Here is a 19,447-nt window from a genome sequence, read left to right as displayed (position 1 = left end):
AGGCCACATAGCGTATGAGTCCATTTCAATGAAATGTCCAGCACAGGTCAATCCAAAGAGACAGAAAGTGGAAGAGTGGTTGCCAGGGCCTGGGGGAGTGGGGTGGAGAATGGGGAGTGACTGTTCTTGAGGACGGGAGTTCTCGTTGGAGTGATGAAATTAGATAGTAGTGATGATGGCACAACATTGTGAGTGTCCTTAAAGCCACTGAATTGTATGCTTTAAAGTGGTTAAAATGGTGAATTTTATGTTATGTGACTTTTATCTCAATAAAGAAAAGAACGTGTTTTACAGGTGAAGCAGCCCAGGCTGATGTTTGGGAATTCAGGCACAGTCCTCAGGGCGTGGGAGGTGGGGCTCTCACCCCTCATGGTCTTCTGTGCTCTGGACTCCTCTGTCCTCACTTCTCACATCCAGTTGGTCACCAGGCCCTGTGGATTCACCTGCGCAGTGTCCCTGAGACCATCCTTCCTTCTATCCCTGCTGCCTTGTCACCTACTGACCCCCAGATGGCCATGGCCTGGTGGGGCAGTTCCCTGGAGAAAGGGGGCTGAGCACACACACCCAAGGTGTCCAGGCCCTTGGCTCTGGCCTCACTGTGTTGTGACACTGGCCACATCACGTGGCCTCTGAGCCTCAAGCCCTTATCAATGAAGGTGATTTGGATGTTGATGATGAAAGTGGCCATGATGTCTCTACCTCATCTACCTCCCAGCATTGTTACAAAGACCAAATGAGATGAAATAGAAGCATGTTTTGTAAACTGACAAGTGCTGTGCCAGTGTGAGTGGTGATGATGATCAGTTTCCTTTAAGAAGTAAGTGTTGTGGAGTCCCTGATCCTGGACTGCAGTTAGGATCACGCATTCATGGTCTGCTGAGAGCTGCGTGTTCCTTAGCTCCTGGGGACAAATGGATGACCCATTAGACCACCCCGGCTTCTTGTTGAAGGCGAACTTGCTGGTTACCCCTCTGGTTTCGAGATAAGCACCAGGAAGTGAACTTAGCTCCAGGCCCGTGTCTCCTTTAGACAGGGGGTTTGTGTCCTTGGGTCTTGGTGCTAACTTACATGCTTTGTGTGGGATCTGCAGGGAGGTACTTAGATTCTAGGAAGAAACGCAGATTGATTTTTTTTTTTTAACTCAAAGTGTGATCTTTTGACCAGTAGCATCAGCATCACTGGGGAGCTTCTTAGAAGTGTAGACCCCAGACCTGTTTAATCAGAAGCTGCATTTAGGAAGGTTTCCCCAGTGATTCAAATCCACACAATGTTTGAGAAGCAAACATATCGCTCTACGATATCATTGGGTGCCTGGGAAACCCTCACACCAGCAACGAAATGCCCTGACAGAGCATCAGTTCATGCACGTGGCTAATACAAGGTGAATGACTCCAAACCAGTGGCATCCCTATGCGCCAGCAACCACCAGTTGGGAATTGTAATGAGATCTTGGTGATAATGGCAATTAAAATATGAACTATTTGTGAAGTAAGCTGAATAAGGATATGTGATCCCCTCAAGAGGCACAGAACTTTGTTGGAAAACACAAAATCAGTCCCAATTAAATGGGGACACCAACGGTTTAGAGCAGAGATTCTCAACTAGGGGTGTTCTGCCCCCCTTGGGGGACATCTGCAATGTATGGAGGCGTTTTTGTTTGTCATAACTGGTGGGGCCAGGTGAGGGGTGCTGCTCAGCACCCTGCAATTTACAGGACAGTCCCTACCAGAGAGAATGATCTGGCCCCAGATGCCAGTTGAGCTGATGTTGAACAATTTTGGTTTATCCTAGTGGGGTACACATGCACCTGCGTGTCACACGCACACACGTGTGCACAGACATTTTTATTTTATTTTATTTATTTTATTTCATTTCATTTCATTTTTATTTTATTTGAGACAGGGTCTCAGTTGGCCACCCAGGCTGGAGTACAGTGGCATGATCTCTACTCAACTGCAGTCTCAACCTACTGGGCTCAAGTGATCCTCCCACCTTAGCCTCCCTGGTAGTTGGGACTACAGGTGCCCACCACTGTGCCCAGCTAATTTTTTGTTTTTTTTTTAGAGAGGTGGTTTCTCCATATTGCCCAGGTTGACCTCAAGCTCTTGGGCTGAAGTGATCCTCCCACTTTTGCCTCCCAAAGTGCTGGGATTACAGGGGCGAGCCACCATACCCGGCCAATACACACATCACTTTAAAAATTCAAGACTATCAGGCCAGGTGCAGTGGCTCACACCTGTAATCCCAGCACTTTGGGAGACTGAGGCAGGCAGATCACAAGGTCAGGAGATCGAGATCATCCTGGCTAACACGGTGAAACCCCGTCTCTACTAAAAATACAAAAAATTAGCTGTGCGTGGTGGTGGGCGCCTGTAGTCCCAGCTGTTCGGGAGGCTGAGGCAGGAGAATGGTGTGAACCCCAGAGGCGGAGCTTGCAGTGAGCTGAGATCGCGCCACTGCCGTTCAGCCTGGGTGACAGAGCGAGACTCTGTCTCAAAAAAAAACAAACAAAAAATTCAAGAATATCAAATGATATTTTGATAATACAGAGCAGTGGAGGATGGGGGAACTTAGCATAGTGGATTGTGAGACAGATTTTAAAGTCATGATAATAAAAACTGTGGCATTGAAATAAAACTTAATGTGGATCAATGGAACAAAATAGCCCTCAAAGCCATTTTAATACAAATGACTATATAAGATAGAACAAGCATAACACAGCCAATGGAAACGTGTTCAGAATTCACTGGTGACCTCATTGTCTAGTCATAAGTGAAATATCCTCGGAGCCATATCCCAGGTCAAATCAAGAGCCAGTTTCTTTGTTTCCTCTTCTTACCCACCCCACCCCCGTCTCTCTACAGTGTAGAGTCTCATTCCAAGTAGGACTGCAAAGATTGAGGCAAAAAGAGTTGATGAATTTCTGGTCTACAAAGAGGATGAATTTCTGGTCCCTAAATAAGATCCATAATTTGAGCCTTTTTAAATTTTTATTTTTAAATTTTTTTTGGTTGGGCCCTGGCACTGCTGGCGGCGCCCACATCTGTGCAATGGGCCCACCCAGAGTTTGAGTCTTGATTGTAGGAAGGCTGTAGGCATTGCAGCCAGAAAGGCCTGGGTTTAAATCCTAGCATGACCTTGAATTCCCTCACAACCTTGAAAGTGCCATGTGACTTCTCTGAACCTCCATTTCCCATCTGTGAAATGGGCATGAAGCCTGCAGCACTGTTGCCAGGATTCAGGAGAGAGTGACAAGGGCAGCGGATGAGTGCTTCCCTCCTGCCCTCTGCACATGGCGCTCCCAGGGAACTGCACCGGGCTCCTGCTGTGCTGCTCCAGGGGCACTTGTGGCTCATGGCCTCTCCTCAGGGACATGACTTTGGGGTGTTTTAACGGAGCACCATGTTCTCTTTTCACCCTTGGCCACAGATGACGTCCGGTTGTATGCCTTTGTGCGCTTCACCACTGGGGATGCCATGAGCAAGAGGTCCAAATTTGCCCTCATCACATGGATCGGTGAGAATGTCAGTGGGCTGCAGCGCGCCAAAACCGGGACGGACAAGACCCTGGTGAAGGAGGTCGTACAGGTACTGAGTTCCTCCAGAGTCTGGAGGTCACAACTCACCAAGGGTCACCATCCTGCAAGGAGGGAGAGGGCTGGGTTGGACTCCTGGGTCTGTAGCTTAGCTGTGACTTGGGACAAGCCATGCTGTGTCTCTGCACCAGTAAAGCCATTGGTGAAATGTCACCAGAATTGTTTCAGGATGCTGGCTAGGAGGAGGTAACTGTGTTTGTGATCCCACCTATCCCATCACAGAAGCATGGCAGCTGGGCACCTGCCTCCGTGGGTGGGGCAAGTTGCTTGCTTCTAGAGACGGGGACTGGTGGGGGGACCAGAATAGTGGCCACTACCCAGTGGCGTCCTGACTGACTGTCGGCGGTGGTCGCAAGGATCCCATGGGAGAATTCATTTGTGCCGTCTCTGAACAGTGCCTACTTTAAGTCTTTTCCATTCTGGCCATTAAAGAAAATAGACATTTTCAATGTCAAAAATTTCCAAGGTTGTTCACTTGGGGTACGGGTAACAGGGTCATGTTGAGAAAAGAAAATCTGAACTCCAAAAAGGTAATCCTGGGGTAGGGTAGATGAGGGAGAGAGGTCTTTCCCTACTAAAGGGATCTCCATTTTGCGAAAGGATTTCTCACCACCCGTGAAGTAGGGAATCTGTCCCTGTTACCGCCCCTTTAAACTGTTGTTCAGGTGACCAGAAATAGTGTGTTACACGGTCCCTTCAGCAGCTTGGCTGTTACAGAGGGCGGCGGGGGGAGGTACCACTGCCCGTCCCCCACCATGCACATTGTTTTAAAGATTCAAAGCAGTGTAATTGGTCCATGATAAAGCAAACGTTTAAAAATAATAGACTCAGCCGGGTGCGATGGCTCACGCCTGTAAATCACAGCACTTTGGAAGGTGGAGGCAGGAGGATTGCTTGGCTAAGGAGTCTGAGACCAACCTGGGCAACATAGTGAGACCCCATCTCTACAAAACATAAGAAAATAAAATGAGCCACGCACCACTGGTGGCACATGCCTGTAGTCCCAGCTACTTGGGAGGCTGAGGCGGGCGGTTCGCTGGAACCCAGGAAGTCAAGGCTGCAGTGAGCCCCGATCACACCACTGCACCTCAGCCTGGGCAACAGAGCGAGATCCTGTCTCAAAATAAATAAATAAAAATAAAAATAAAAATAATAGTCTAATGATGGAAGTGGGTGATAGCTAAAGACACAGGGTTTCTTTTTGAGGTGATGAAAATGCTCTAAAATTGACTATCATAGTGGTTGCACATATCTGTGAACATACCAAGAATCACTGAATTGTCAAAAACAAAAACAGGCTGGGCACAGTGACTCACATGTGTCGTCTCAGCACTTTGGGAGGCTAAGGTGGGAGGATTGCTTGTGTCCAAGAGTTCAAGACCAGCCTGGGCAACATAGTATTAATAATACTCCATCTCTACAAAAGAATGAAAAATTAGCCATGTGTGGTGGTGCATACCGGTAGTCCCAGCTACTTCGGAGGCTGAGGTGGGAGGATCCCTTGAGCCCAGGAGGTCGAGGCTGCAGTGAGCCAAGATCTTGCCATTGTACTCAGCGTGAGTGAATGTAATGAGACAGACCCTGTTGCAAAAAGAAAAACAAAAAAATAGGCTATCTGCAATGTGCTATCTTGAATTGGACCTTAGAACAGAAAAGCTGTTGAAATATAAATAAAGTCGGGAGTTTAATTAATTGTAATGTACCAATGTTGACTTTTTCACTGTGACAAATGTACCACAGTAATGTAAGATGTTAACAGTGGTGAACTATATATGTGTGTGTGTTAAGAGGAAGGTAATATGGAAACTCGGTACTACCTGTTGCAACTTTTCTGTAACTCCAAAGCTCTTCTAAAATAAATTATTATTATTAATTATTATTATTACTTTTAAGAGAGACAGCATCTCACTATATTGCCCAGGCTGGCCTGGAATTCCTGGGCTCAAGCGTTCCTACACCTCGGCCTCCGAAAGTGCTTGGATTATAGGCCACCACGCCCAGCCCAAAGTAAAACTTTTATTTAAAAAATAACAATATGGCCAGGTGTCACAGCTCACGCCTGTAATCCCAGCACTTTGGGAGGCCAAGGCAGGCGGATCACGTAAGGTCAGGAGTTTTGAGACCAGCGTGGCCAACATGGCAAAACTCTGTCTCTACTGAAAATATAGAAATTAGCCGAGTGTGGTGGTGGGCACCTGTAATCCCACCTACTCAGGAGGCTGAGGCAGGAGAATCTCTTGAAACCAGGAGGCGGAAGTTGCAGTGAGCCAAGATCTAGCCACTGCACTCCAGCCTAGGGGACAGAGCGAGTCTCGAAAATAAATAAATAAATAAAATAAAAAATAATGATAGGACATAATAGAGTCCTGTGGTTCCCCTGTCAGTTCCCACTTCTGGACGTCCCTCCTGGCCACTCTCTGGACGAGCTCGCCTCCTGCCTTTTGGCTTTGCTGTGGTCCCAGCCTGTAGGTCACACTGTCATCTGCAGCTGCTTTTTTAAAGGTTAATGTAATTTCATAAATGATATGGCTGCACCACCTTTGTAATTCATGGTTTTCTGGTAGCAGAGTGTTCTGGTTCACAAGTGTACCGTTATGTACGAAATGTTCCCCTGTTCTTGGCCTCTTAAGTTGCTTCTAATTTTTATTTTTATAAAGAATGTTCCAACCAACATTATAATACAAGCAGCTCCTTTCTCTCTTCTGTTGAGTTATTCTTTTAGAAAACAATCTCGGGAGGTGGGGTTCCGGAGTTAAGAGGCGAGATAATCATTTTTAAAAGGTATGGGCGTCAGATTGGCTTTGAGCAGTGCTAGCGCTGTGCCTGGGACCGATGAAGTGCTGACAAAGCCCGTTTGTTTCACATGCTAGTCAGCGTTCCTGCTTGACACTGCTGTCTGCACCCTGTCTGGCCCGGGAGCCCTTGTTTTGGAAAACCACTTTTTCAACCCTACAGGCTGTTTTTCTCCAGGCCAGTTCGGTTTTAATGGTTAACCAGCTTCCAGGGGTCTTCCGAGTAGCAGCAGGACGGAAAATGAAAAAGAAGGCCTGTTCTGTGGCCAAAGGTCTCCTGCTGAATTCCGCCCTCTGTGCTTGGCCCACTCCTGGACGTAGCCGGGAGGAAAGGGAGCAGAGGGAGGGGGCAGTCGCCAGGATGTGTACATGAGGCACCACATTGCAGATCTTGCGATTCCCTTTTGTCTTCCCATTTTAAAAATTGTGGTAAAATACAGGCCAGGTGTGGTGGCTCATGCCTGTAATCCCAGCACCTTGGGAGACCAAGGCAGCCGGATCACCTGAGGGACAGGAGTTCGAGACCAGCCTGGCCAACATGCCAAAACAATGAAACCCCATCTCTACTAAAAATACCAAAAAAAGTAGCCAGGCGTGGTGGCGCGTGGCCTATAGTCCCAGCTACTTGGGAGGCTGAGGCAGGAGAATTGCTTGAACCCAGGAGATCACGTCAGGAGATCGAGCCGAGATCGCAGCAAGACTGTCTAAAATAAATTAAATAAATAAATAATAAAAAATTGTAAAATACAATAACATAAAGTTTACCATTTTAGCCATTTTAAAGTACAATTCAGCGGCATTAAACAGAGTCACAGTGTTGTGTAGCCTTCACCGCTGTCTAGTTCCAGAACTTTCTCATCACCCCCAAAGGAAACTTCATACCCACTAAGGCAGTCTGCAGAGTTTCTTTCCTCTCTAGAACTCTTTTTCAGTTTGGGTAGGTGCGCTGGTGACTGAGGGGGATTGGAGGAAATTAATTCCCTGGTGAGAACCTTTCGGTGGGAGTAGTGGTGATAATTCATATGTTTGCAAGCTCAAGTAAGTTGAAGCACAAAGAGGAATTGCTTGGCTCTTGGTAGTGGGAAGTGCAGGGGTTTTGGCTTTAGGTGTGGCTAGATCGAGGGCTCACGCAGTATTTTCATCTCATCTCTCAGTTCTGTTTTTCTCTGGGGTTGGCGTCAGGCAGCCTCTGCACAGCCAAAGAAACGGTCCATGCTATGGTGGTCCCTCTGGGTCAGGATCCCCGAAGAGAGAGGCCTCTTTCCTCAGTGTCAGTCAATCTCTTAAGAGGACCGTGATTGGCCCAGCTTGGGTCACATGCACACCCCGTTGGGCAGGGAGGCGGGGTTTCATGATTGGCAGCTCCAGCGTGATCCCAGTTGTTAAAGAAAGGGATGCTGGTGAATGAAGAAGCGCAGATGTGCACTGCAGTGCGGGAGCTGGAATACTGTCCTGAACTACAGGTGCAGGCTCATATTTTGACCATTACCATTTGCATTTTCCACCTCTCCACTTAAAAATGTTAATTATCTGAAGCTGCTGCAAGACCTTACATTTATGCTGCAGTTGCAAATCTAGCCATTTAGGTTACAAAGGGTCCATTCTGCTGGTATAATGCTATCTTTCCACAGCCGCTAAAACCATGCAGAGACCGGCATGCCTATCAGCTTCCCCTCTGCATCATGGGGATTCAGAGCAGATGTTCTCTAAGGGACGTTCCAGATGGGCCCATTCTGGGTGCCATGTCTTGGGGACCAGGTCACTTCCCTGGCTGCCTTTTTGCAATCATTTCCGTGTGAAGAAGAAGTAGATTGGCTTTAGGATTACTATATTAATAAACCCTTGACTTTGATTTTAATAAAGTAATGCACATGTGTTCTTGTGCTTTGTGTGAAACATGGAGAGCGTAAATTAATTGTACGGTCACTGATGTGGAGGAACTTGAATCCAGGGGGGCGATTTTTTTTTTTTTTGGAGACAATCTTACTCTGTCACCCAGTCTGGAGTACAGTGGCACAGTCTCAGCTCACTGCAGCCTCTGCCTCCCATGCTTAAGCAATTCTGGTGCTTCAGCCTCTCCAGAAGCTGGAGATTACAGGTGTGTGTCACCACGCCCAGCTAATTTAGTGGAGGGATCTGTATGTCACTAACCACCTGCCTGACCGTGGGCAAGTCTCTCCCTCCCTGGGCCTCAGTGTCCTCATTTGTAAAATGAAGAATTGGATGAGTTGACTTGCTGTGTCATATTCTATTTTGGCGTATTCTGGAAATTTTTCTTTTCTTTTGTTTTAATGGAGTAATTTGTTTATGAAGGCATTTTACCTTTAAATGAACCTTATTTTACTTTGCCAAGGGGGAAAGTGTAGTACAGTAGGCTTTGGAGCCAGATGGTGTGGGTTCAAATTTCAGCTCCATCACTTACTGTGTGGCCTTGGACACATGGGTTACGCTCTCTGGGCTCAGTCACCTGATGTATAAAATAAGGGTAATATAATGCCTGCCTTGCAGGGTTGTGGTGGAGATTAAATGAGCAAATATAGGGAAAGTGCTTAGAACAATGAGTTAATTTCTGGGATCCGGAAGTAGCAGCTCTTATTTCCAGTTTTCCGTTTACACAACCCTGTGATGCACAGTTCAGGCAAGAAATGTTTCTACTCTGTAGATTATTTCCTTAGGAGATGCTAGATACAGATGCTGAGTTCCAGGGCACAGGGCGTGAATCTTGTTCACCGATATTGCCAGCCATCAGCCAGACAGGAAGAGTCTGGCCTCACCCACACTTGCCAGAACTGACCTCAAAAAGTTCATACTTCACCTGTGGCCAGCACACAGGTGCATCAGCATACAGGGAAACTGAGGCCCACAGCAGTGATAGGACCTGCCCTAAACTCACAGTTAATGAGTGACAGAGCTGGGGCTAGAGCCTGGAAGAATTAAGAGTGAAGTTCGACTCTGATCCTCTTTAGTCTGTATTCAGAGCCTGAGAAACTGAGAGGCGTCTATGGCTGGGGGAAAACAAGACAAAACAAGACAAATGCCAGCAAGGCCACGGGGCAGCAGGGGCTGCCAGGCAAGCTGGGCGGGGTGATTGCGATGCCCAGACTCGAGTCCGGGGAATGCGCTGAACGCGCAGCACGCACGGCTGGCTGGCCACAGCTGTTGTCTGCCACACAGAAGTACCCGGCTGGTGCCCAGGACAGAACCTCGGTCCTATTGTTCTCGTGTCTCTGCGGGATTGTGGGGACAATGCAGTGACCGCTGGTAGTGACCTGCGATGTGCCAGGGCCAGGCTCTCTTGATTTAGAGCTGTGCTTGGGCAATGCTGCATCATGCTTGTCTTGTAGGATGGGTTCATTCACTGGATCCTTTTATTTATTCTTTAACATAATATGAATGTTCACGGAGCTAGGAATCCAGAGGGCGTGCAGCTCAGCTTTCAGGAACAGAGGACAACAGAGGCTGCTGCCTCCAAGGAGAAGTGGAGGTGGGAAGGACGGACCTGCCAGGGATGGTGTGAACTAGCCAATTGGAGTCTATTCTGAGGGCTTCTGAGCCCCAGGAGTAACCAGGCTTAGTGGCTCACACCTATAATCCTGACACTTTGGGAGACCAAGGCAGGAGGATTGCTTGAGCCCAGGAGTTGGAGACCAGCCTGGTTAACATAGTGGGACCTCGTCTCTACTAAAATAAAAAAGAAACTAGCTGGAGCATGGTGTTGCATGCCTGTAGTCCCAGCTACTCAGGAGTCTGAGGTGGAAGGATCGCTTGATCCCAGGAGTTGGAGGCTGCAGTGAGCTGTGCTCGTGTCATTGCGTTCCAGCCTGGGTGACAGAGGAAAACCCTGTCTCAAAAATAAGTAAATAAATAAATAAAAATAAACCCCAGGGGCAGGATCGGCTTAATTTCTGGGACCAGATTTACCCACCCCTCCCCTCTGAGGGCCTCTTTTGGGTACCAATGTGGCAATAATATGAATAACAATAGTTTTATTGTGGCCCTACTCTGTGCCTGACACTCTCTGAAGGACTTTCCGTGTATTAAATCATTTGTCCTTCACGAGGCCAGGTCTGCCACTTGCCCTGTTTTATAGATGAGGAGCTTGGGATCCGAGGAAGCTGAGTAACTTGCTCAAAGTCCGGGTGCTTGGACATGGCAAAGCTATGCCTGGAATCCAGGCTGTGGGCTCAGAGCCCCGACACAGCCACTTCACCACACTGCACATTTCCCAAGCCTTCTGGCACCGGGGAAGAGGTTCGAAGGCCGCAAGCAGGGCCGGACACTCCTTTTGTAGACTCGTGTTGCACATGCAATTAGTTTTTAAATTTCCTGATTCTCAATCTTCCTTGGTGGAAACTTTAAACTGGAACGTGAACTTTGTTGCTCTGTGCTTACTTTAAAAAAATGCTGCTGTGTGAAATGGAGAAAGTTACAGCATGTAGGGGAGTGAGACTCCAGTTGATATTCTGGCTCCATCAGCTCACAGGTGTAGGACCTTGGGCAGGTATTTATCACTAGAATTTCTGTGTTTTCGATTAGGAAAAAGAGAATGTAAAATTTCACAGAGCAGTTGGAATGATTAAAGAAAAGCAGTGGGTGTGAAAAGGGCTTCTGCATTTTGATGCCTGGTGAACTATTCATCCTTCAAAACCCTGATTTCTTATCCCATTCTCCTACCAGCCTCAATCAGAATTAATTATGCCTGTATCTGTATCTACTATGGTCTAGATAGTATTATAATTAAGGAATTATAATTAAGTAACTAACCAGGACATAATCTCCTAAAAGGCAGAAGCCATGGCTGCTTTGTGAATCGTACTCCTAGTGCTGGAAGATTACTGTGTGCTAGCACATAACAAGGGCTAAGAAATGAAGAAATGAGGCCAGGTGCCATGGCTCATGCCTGTAATCCTAGTACTTTTTGAGGCTGGAGCAGGTGGATTCCTTGAGCTCAGGAGCTTGAAACCAGCCTGGGCAACATAGTGAGACTGCATCTCTATTTTAAAATAATTTTTAAAAATTAAGAAATGGGCTGGGCGTAGTGGCTCATGCCTGTAATCCCAACACTTTGGGAGGCCGAGATGGGTGGATCACTTGAGGTCAGGAGTTTGCGACCAACCTGGCCAACATAGTAAAACCCCGTCTCTACTAAAAATACAGAAATTAGCTGGGTATGGTGGCATGTGCCTGTAATGCCAGCTACCAGCTACTCGGGAGGCTGAGGCATGAGAATCGCTTGAACCCAGGAGCCAGAGGTTGCAGTGAGCCGAGATTGCACTACTGCACTCCAGCCAGGGCAATAGGGCAAGACTCCTTCTCAAAAAAAAAAAAAAAAAAAAAAAAAATGAAGAAATGAATCTGCTCATGTAGGCTTTTTGTGTATTACCAGGACAGAAGCTTATAAATGCTCAGTAACTGTTCTCTGCATTAAATTAAATTGTGGAAGCTAATTACACTCAGGGGACTTGGGGCTAGGTTGAAATTTCCACATCTCTGCTTCTGTTTCAATAGAAAGCAGGAGGCTGAGTGCAGTGGCTCATGCCTGTAATCCCAGCACTTTGGGAGGCCGAGGCGGGTGGATCACCCGAGGTCAGGAGTTCGAGACCAGCCAGGCCAACATGGTGAAACCTCGTCTCTACTGAAAATACAAAAATTAGGCTGGGCATAGTGGCACACGCCTGTAATCCCAGCTACTCAGGAGGCTGAGGCAGGAGAATTGCTAGAACCCAGGAGGAAGAGGTTGGAGTGAGCCGAGATTGTGCCACCTGCGCTGCAGCCTGGGCGACAGAGCGAGACTCCATCTCAACAACAACAACAAAAATTAGAGAAAGCAGGAGTGAGAACTGACTGGGGCAGCCAGGAGAACCTACACCCCTCCATGGGATGAGATTTACAAGGCTGCGGTTCCCCCTTGCAAAGCATGAGTTACCACTTAGCACTCTGTGGACCATCCATAGACTGTTCGTTGCCTTCAAAGGGTTTCAGCTGTTTATTTCTATGTCGAGTGTTTACGCTTCCTTAAGCCAGTGGTTCATGGAAGGACTCTGTATTTGCATAACCAGAAGGGCCTTTTTGGCCTGATGCATTTCACCTGGGCCTGGGCTCAGGCCGGGGGCGTTTCTTGTTGCTCATGTCATACATATATACATATGTATATATTTGTTTGTTTGTTTATTTTTAGATGGAATCGCACTCTGTCGCCCAGGCTGGAGTGCAGTGGCGACATCTTGGCTCACTGCAACCTCCGCCTCCTGGGTTCAAGCGATTCTCCTGCCTCAGCCTCTCAAGTAGCTGGGACCACAGGTGCCTGCCACCATGCCCAGCCTAATTTTTGTATTTTTAGTAGAGATGGGGTTTCACCATGTTGGCCAGGCTGGTCTCAAACTGACCTCAGGTGATCTGCCCACCTCAGCCTTCCAAAGTGCTGGCATTACAGGTGTGAGCCACTGCGCCCGGCCTCATGTTATATATTTTTAAAATACAAATTGCACAATTGAAAAATAAAAGCTCCGATGCAGCCTGTGAATGGTGGGATCAGGTATCGTATATGGAGGGCCAGGCTTATTCATCCATGAGCTGGGGGCTGTACTGACCCCAATATACAGATGAGGAAACTGAGGCTTAGAGAGGACTAGTTCTTGAGCCAAGGTGAGTGTTCAGGCAGAAGCCAGATGGTGGGGGACTGGAGGCCACTTTAAATGTGGGGCTTTTATAATGGGAGGGCAGTGAGGAGCCCTGGGAGGATCTGAAACTCAAGAGCAGTGGGTCTGCTTTGTGGATGTTTCACTAAAGAGGTTAAAAGCCCTTAGGGGAACTGAAGTGGGAGGATTGCTTGAGCCCAGGAGTTCCAGACCAGCCTGGGCAATATAGTGAGACCCTGCCTCTACAAAAAAATATAAAAAAATTAGCCGAGCATGGTGGTATGTACCTATAGTCCAAGCTACTCGGGAGGCTGAGCCCAGGAGGTCAAGGATGCAGTGAGCTATGATCACACCACTGTGAGGATGCACTGGCACTCCAGTGTGGGCAAGAGAGCAAGACCTTATCTCAAAAACAAAGTCTTAGAGGAAAAAACAGTCTCCTAGGAGAAAGAGGGAGATCCCTGCACCCTAGGTTTGGGCCTGGCATGTAAATGAAGCCACCTTAATAAGCAAAGAATTCTGCACAGCAGGCTGTGACCTGGCTGCCCTCCACCAAACTCCAGACCAGTGCCAGCCCTTGGCCAGCCTGCCCTAGCCTGGTACCTGCCCCAGGCACCTGCCGGCAGCTGGCATCCGGACGCTCTGGTGCAGTGATTCCCGACACAGTCGCTAGCACGGTGTACAGTCGCTGTGCCGTGAGGATGCAGCATTCGAACGTGTACTGGTCTTAACCTGAAGAAATGAATCTGGAGAGCTCTTTGTGTGTGAAGTGCGTGTTTCCCAGCCTTTATGAAAGGCCGAAGGCTCACTGCACTCTAAATCTTGCCCCATGTACGAGTGTCTTTCCTCCCCGTCTTCTCTTCCCCTTCCCTGGACCCCTGCACGCTTTTGTCCACCTCTTGTTATTCTGTGTTCCCGGACATCTTGCCTTGTGAGATTCCCTTATGAAACAAGCACACACGCTTAGTCTTCGCCCCATGGTGGTTCTATTCCAAGTCGCTGTGGTTTGCCGAAAGGGTTCTGACAAAATACAGGAACTAAGTGATCAGCCACTACCCCCTACCTCACACAGAGGGGTCTGCCCCTTCCTGTGGAGCTCTTGCCACAGCCTTTAGCAGAGCAGAGATACAGCCTGTGTCCTTTCTCTTGACATTTCATAAATACTTTTTGTTTTTATAATTTTTTTTTTAGATGGCATTTTGCTCTTATCTCCCAGGCTGGAGTGCAGTGGCACGATCTCAGCTCATGGCAACCTCTGCCTCCTGGTTCAAGTGATTCTCCTGCCTCAGCTTCCCTAGTAGCTGGGACTACAGGTGTATGCCAACATACCCAGCCAATTTGGTGTTTTTAATAGAGATGCCATGTTGGCCAGACTGGTCGCAAATTCCTGACCTCAGGTGATCCGCCTGCCTGGGCCTCCCGAAGTGCTGGGATTACAGGCATGAGCCACTGTGCCCGGCCTGTTTTTATTATTGTAATGGCCAAATATTATTTTGTAAGTGGATGTAGTACAACATATGTAAGTCTGTGATACCCATTTTGTTTGTGTGCCCACCTCTGTATGGTGGTGTGTGTGCATGCCTGTATGTGGGAGTGGATGTGTGTGTGCCTGTGTGTATATATGTGTATGTGTGTGCACTGCTGTGTATGAGTATGGATGGGTGTGCATGCATGTGTATATGTGTGTATGCATGCTTGGATGTGCATGTGTGTGCATACCTGTGTGTGCACCTGTGTGTGCATGCATGTATCTGTGTGTATGTATGCATGCATCTGTGTGCATGTGTCTGTCTGTGTATGCATGCCTGCATGTGCATGTGTGTGTGCATACCTGTGTTTCTATGCACCTATGTGTGTATACATTTGTGTGGACGCATCCCTGTGTGTCTGTGTGTGTATGTCTGTGCATGCCTGTATGTACATATGCATGTATGTGTGTGAGAGGGTGTGTGCATGCCTGTGTGTGTGTGTGTGCACCTGTGTGGGTACATTCCTGTGTGTGTGTGCATGCACCTGTGTGGGTGCATGCCTGTGTGTGTATATGCCTGCGTGTGTGTGTGTTGGTGTGTGCATATCTGTGTTTGTGTGCATGCATGCCTGTGTGCGTCTGTTCCTCCACCCGGTGAGTTCCCTGGCGTGGAGTGAATCCTGTGATCTGCTGGCTACTTCACTTCCCTTGTCCTCAATTTTCTCATCTGAAAAATGTGTATGATAATATCTCACTCATGGAATTGTGAAAATTCAATAAGATACCATGTATAATAAGTGCCTGGCGTATATGAAGTGTTACATAGATAGTATTTATTTATTTATCCAACTTTTGCTGAAAAATGGAAACAGCCTGGTATTTACTGGTAGTGAACATCTTTGAGTATGTACGTTGTTATTTTTTTAAAATTCTGTTATTTCTTTGGGAAAAATCCCCAAATGTGGATGTGGCTGAGGAATAAGAAATGCTGGGCACAGTTTTGATGGGGCAGAAGTTGAAGATCTGAACCTGGATTTAATCTCTGGCTTGTCAACTGATCAATAAGCCTGGGCTATTTGGAGCTCCGGGTTAAGGGGGATTCTGAGGTTAAGCCTGGACTCGGTGGGGAAAGTGCCATGATTAATTTGCGATGTCTGCTGTGGACACTGGAGAGAGGAGGGTACATTTCCCGCATGCTTTACATGCCTGGTCTAGATGAAGCCGTAGTTAGAAATTAGGCAAGGTGCGTTTGGGGCTTCTGTAAATCTCTGTGGTCAGGAAAGCCCAGCCTTAGACTCCAGGCAGTTGCCCAAATGCTGAAGAGGCCGGGGGCCCTGTTGGGGTCACAGATCCAGGCATAGGAACAGCCGCCCCTATTTGGTTTTGGCCAAAACACTCACAGCGTGCTTCTAGGGTGTCACAGTGTGCTTCTAGGACGCCATGCCTTCCATCTTCATTAGATGGTTACCGTGTGTCCACCTGAAATACAGCCATGTGCCTCTGGCTTGGCTTTTGTTGTCTCCCAGTATAGCAGGGTCACGTCACTCCTGAGCTACGAGGGTGCCTTTGTTCCTGAATCTGTCAAACCCTAGCCTGTGCCATTTTGATCTATTAGTTTTTCCCTTTATCTATAATGACTCATGCCTATTATAAGAATCTGTTCCGGCCGGGCGTGGTGGCTCACGCCTGTAATCCCAGCACTTTGGGAGACCGAGGCAGGCGGATCACCTGAGGTCAGGAGGTCAAGACCAGCCTGGCCAACATGGTGAAACTCTGTCTCTACTAAAAATACAAAAATTAGCTGGGTGTGGTGGCACATGCCTGTAGTCCTAGCTACTTGGGAGACTGTGGCAGGGCAATCGCTTGAACCTAGGAGGTGGAGGTTGCAGTGAGCCAAGATGGTACCACTGTACTCCAGACTGGGCAATGGAGCAAGACTCTGTCTCAAAAAACCAAAACCAAAACCAAAACAAACAAACAAAAAAGAACCCATTCCTTTTGAGTAAATCATACCTTGCTGGTGGAATTTTTAAAACCTCGGTCTTTCAAGCACTTTGAATAGTTGTGGGAGGGAGGTGTAGGGGCCTAGGTGGGGTTGGCAGCGGGTGCCCAGTGGGTTTCATAGCTGTGCATTTTCATTTGGCTCCTGTTCCTTGGAGAGTGCCTTGTCTCCTAGCAGGATGCAGGGTGCTGGGGACTGTGGCTGCTTTTCTTTAGCAGTTCACGGTCTTTGGTTTATTCATCGTCACCCACTTGTGGAAAAGACACATTCATGTGTCCAGCACACGTCTTGTCTATCCCCGGCCCCATCTTATGCCTGCGGGAGGGGAGATTCTAGTCCCTACACCTTGTTATGGGGATTTGGGATGGACCTGAAGCCAGTATGCATCCTTCGTTGTTAGAGCCATGCTGTGATCCCAAAGCTGACTTTTCCATGCCAGGTTTCCCCATTGCCCTAGGATCTGGTGTCCCTGGTGGAACTTCATCCCGTGTCTATGCGCCCTGGAGGCTTAGGTGTAGGATTCCTGGATGACTGGTGGGGAAAGGCTGGGGGACCCTGTTGTCCAGTCTTATTCTTTCACAGAGGTGGAAACCAGGGCCCAGAGCCATTAAATATTGCCTTCCAGGCATTTTAGAGCCCGCTGCTTCTATTTTTCTATTCTCAGTCTGTCAGAGAGACCAGTAAGTACCAGAATTTTGACTTCCCAGAGCCTAGGAGAGTGTATGGCATATGACAGGTGTTTACTAATGTGTGTTCGTGGGAAGAACAAATTGTGTCACTTTCATTGTCTTTCAATACATTGAAGATCAGTTCCTCTCCTGGGCCCCACTTCATAGAAATATGCATTCCTGACTTCACAAATGGAACTGCCCAAGAATCCCCGCTCATGTTTTCTCCGCAGAGCTTCCCCTGCACCCACACTCTCTGCATTGGTTAGGAATATCCTCAAAGCCCAAACGCTCCTGAGTAGCAGACCCTACACTTGTACCCTGACAGGCCTCCTTTTTCCCGAAGCTAACCCTGGGCCTGGCTTTGGGGTTTGCAGCCGGATTTGTCGTCTTCTCTCTGCCAGTTTCACTGACTTGGTTATTCCAAGGAATTCCTGGGACTTCCCTTCGTTAAAAAATAAACGTTAGGAATGAGAAGAGGAACCAGCTACTGCTTGTGTCTTCACTCTGAGTGGCTGAGGGAACTTCATTAAATATCAAATTCCCCTAACGATCCTGAGAATGAAGGTGAACCCACAGTCCTGTAAAACATTCTCTCTGACTGTTGAGCACTCCGCCTTCTACCAGGCATTCTCATCAAGTGTGTAAGCCTCTTTTATGGTCATACGACCCTCACAGCAGCCCTAGGATGTGAAGCTGCTATTGTCCCCATTTGCAGATGAGGAGACTCAGGCTCAGGGAGGTTGAGTCCCCAGGGAGGCTCAGGCCACTGGAGATGCCTGTGGACAATGGTGCCTGTTTGTATTTGGCCCGGACCTACTCCCAGCATGCTGGGGTTTAAACCCGGGCAGTTGGGAGCCATTAAAAAACAAAAAGGGGTGGGGTGTGGTGGCTCATGCCTGTGATCCCAGCACTTTGGGAGGCCGAGGTGGGGAGATCACTTGAGGCCAGGAGTTCGAGACCAGTCTGGCCAAGATGATGAAACCCTGTCTCTAATAAAAATACAAAAATGAGCCGGCCGTGGTGTTACGTACCTGTAATCCCAGCTACTTCAGAGGCTGAGGCAGGAGAATTGCTTGAACCCGGAAGTAGAGGTTGTGGTGAGCTGAGATCGCACCACTGCACTCCAGTCTGGGCGACAGAGTGAGACTCTGTCTCAAAAAATGAAAATAAATAAAAATAAAAATGAAAAGGATGGGCTGGGCCTGGTGACTCATGCCTGTAATCCCAGCACTTTGGGAGACAGAGGTGAGTGGATCACCTAAGATCAGGAGTTCAAGACCAGCCTAGCCAACATGGTGAAACCCCGTCTCTACTAAAAATACAAAAATTAGCCAGGTGTGATGGTGGGCGCCTGTAATTCCAGCTACTCGAGTGGCTGAGGCAGGAGAATCGCTTGAACTCAAGAGGTGGAGATTGCAGTGAGCTGAGATTGTGCCACTGCACTCCAGCTTAGGTGACAAGAACAAAAACTTCATCTCAAAAGATAGATAAATAAATAAATGAGAAAAGGATGATTTAAAACCAAGATAGGAGAACATGCACTTTAAAATCCAGCCTTGCAAATAGACGGCGGGACTCTCTACAGAGTCCCTGTACCTAACCCGCACCCTCTGCTATATTACCCTCCTCGGAAAGGTGGAGACAAGTTTCGTTGTATATTTGTTTTGCATCTTTGAGGCATGAATCTATAAGCACTTGAGAAAGGTCGCAGGGACAAAACTTGTCTTCATTTATGACCAGCCTGGCCAACATGGTGAAACCCCGTCTCTACTAAAAATACAAAAATTAGCCATGCGTGGTGGTGGTTGCCTGTAATCCCAGCTACTCAGGAGGTAGAGCCAGGAGAATCACTTGAACCCGTGAGGCAGAGGTTGCAGTGAGCCGATCGCACCATTGCACTCCAGCCTGGGCAGCAGAGTGAGAGTCCGTCTCAAAAAAACAAAAACAAAAAAACTTGTCTTCTCTTGCTGGTTGCATAATTCTAAACCATTCAAGCAGCTTCAGCTGCTAGGAGTGAGACTTAGTTGGATGAGGCCCTTGGAAAAAAATCCTGCTTTGGCAAGAAAAGAGAAGTCCCCCGTCTGGCAGCTATGAGAGAGCGACACCGAGTTCCTAGACAAAACAGAGCTTTCTTCAGCCGCAGGTGACAGTGCCCCCAGACTGACACACGTTGCTGTGCAGTCTCTGGCAGGTTGTGGCAGCTGCCTCGAGGGCTTGGCAGTCTAGAGCAGCCCCTGGAGGCGGGATGTGCGGAGAAAGCGGGGCTGGCAGCAGCAACGCA

At 48.0% G+C, this 19,447-nt stretch overlaps 1 protein-coding gene across 1 annotated transcript in view; it reads left to right on the top strand.

The window, feature by feature from the left end:
• The window catches only part of COTL1 (coactosin like F-actin binding protein 1), a 52,005-nt gene that overhangs the window by 23,860 nt on the left and 8,698 nt on the right, over nucleotides 1-19,447 (top strand). Inside the window, exon 3 of the mRNA XM_055299758.2 lies at nucleotides 3,430-3,587. Coding sequence (XP_055155733.1) covers nucleotides 3,430-3,587 — 158 coding nt within the window. The remainder of the gene's footprint in view (nucleotides 1-3,429; nucleotides 3,588-19,447) is intronic.

Source organism: Symphalangus syndactylus, chromosome 11 (genome assembly GCF_028878055.3).
Source record: "Symphalangus syndactylus isolate Jambi chromosome 11, NHGRI_mSymSyn1-v2.1_pri, whole genome shotgun sequence".
Taxonomy (NCBI): Eukaryota; Metazoa; Chordata; class Mammalia; order Primates; family Hylobatidae; genus Symphalangus; species Symphalangus syndactylus.
The sequence above is the reverse complement of the archived record's forward strand: the minus strand, read 5'-3'. Positions and strand labels throughout refer to the sequence as shown.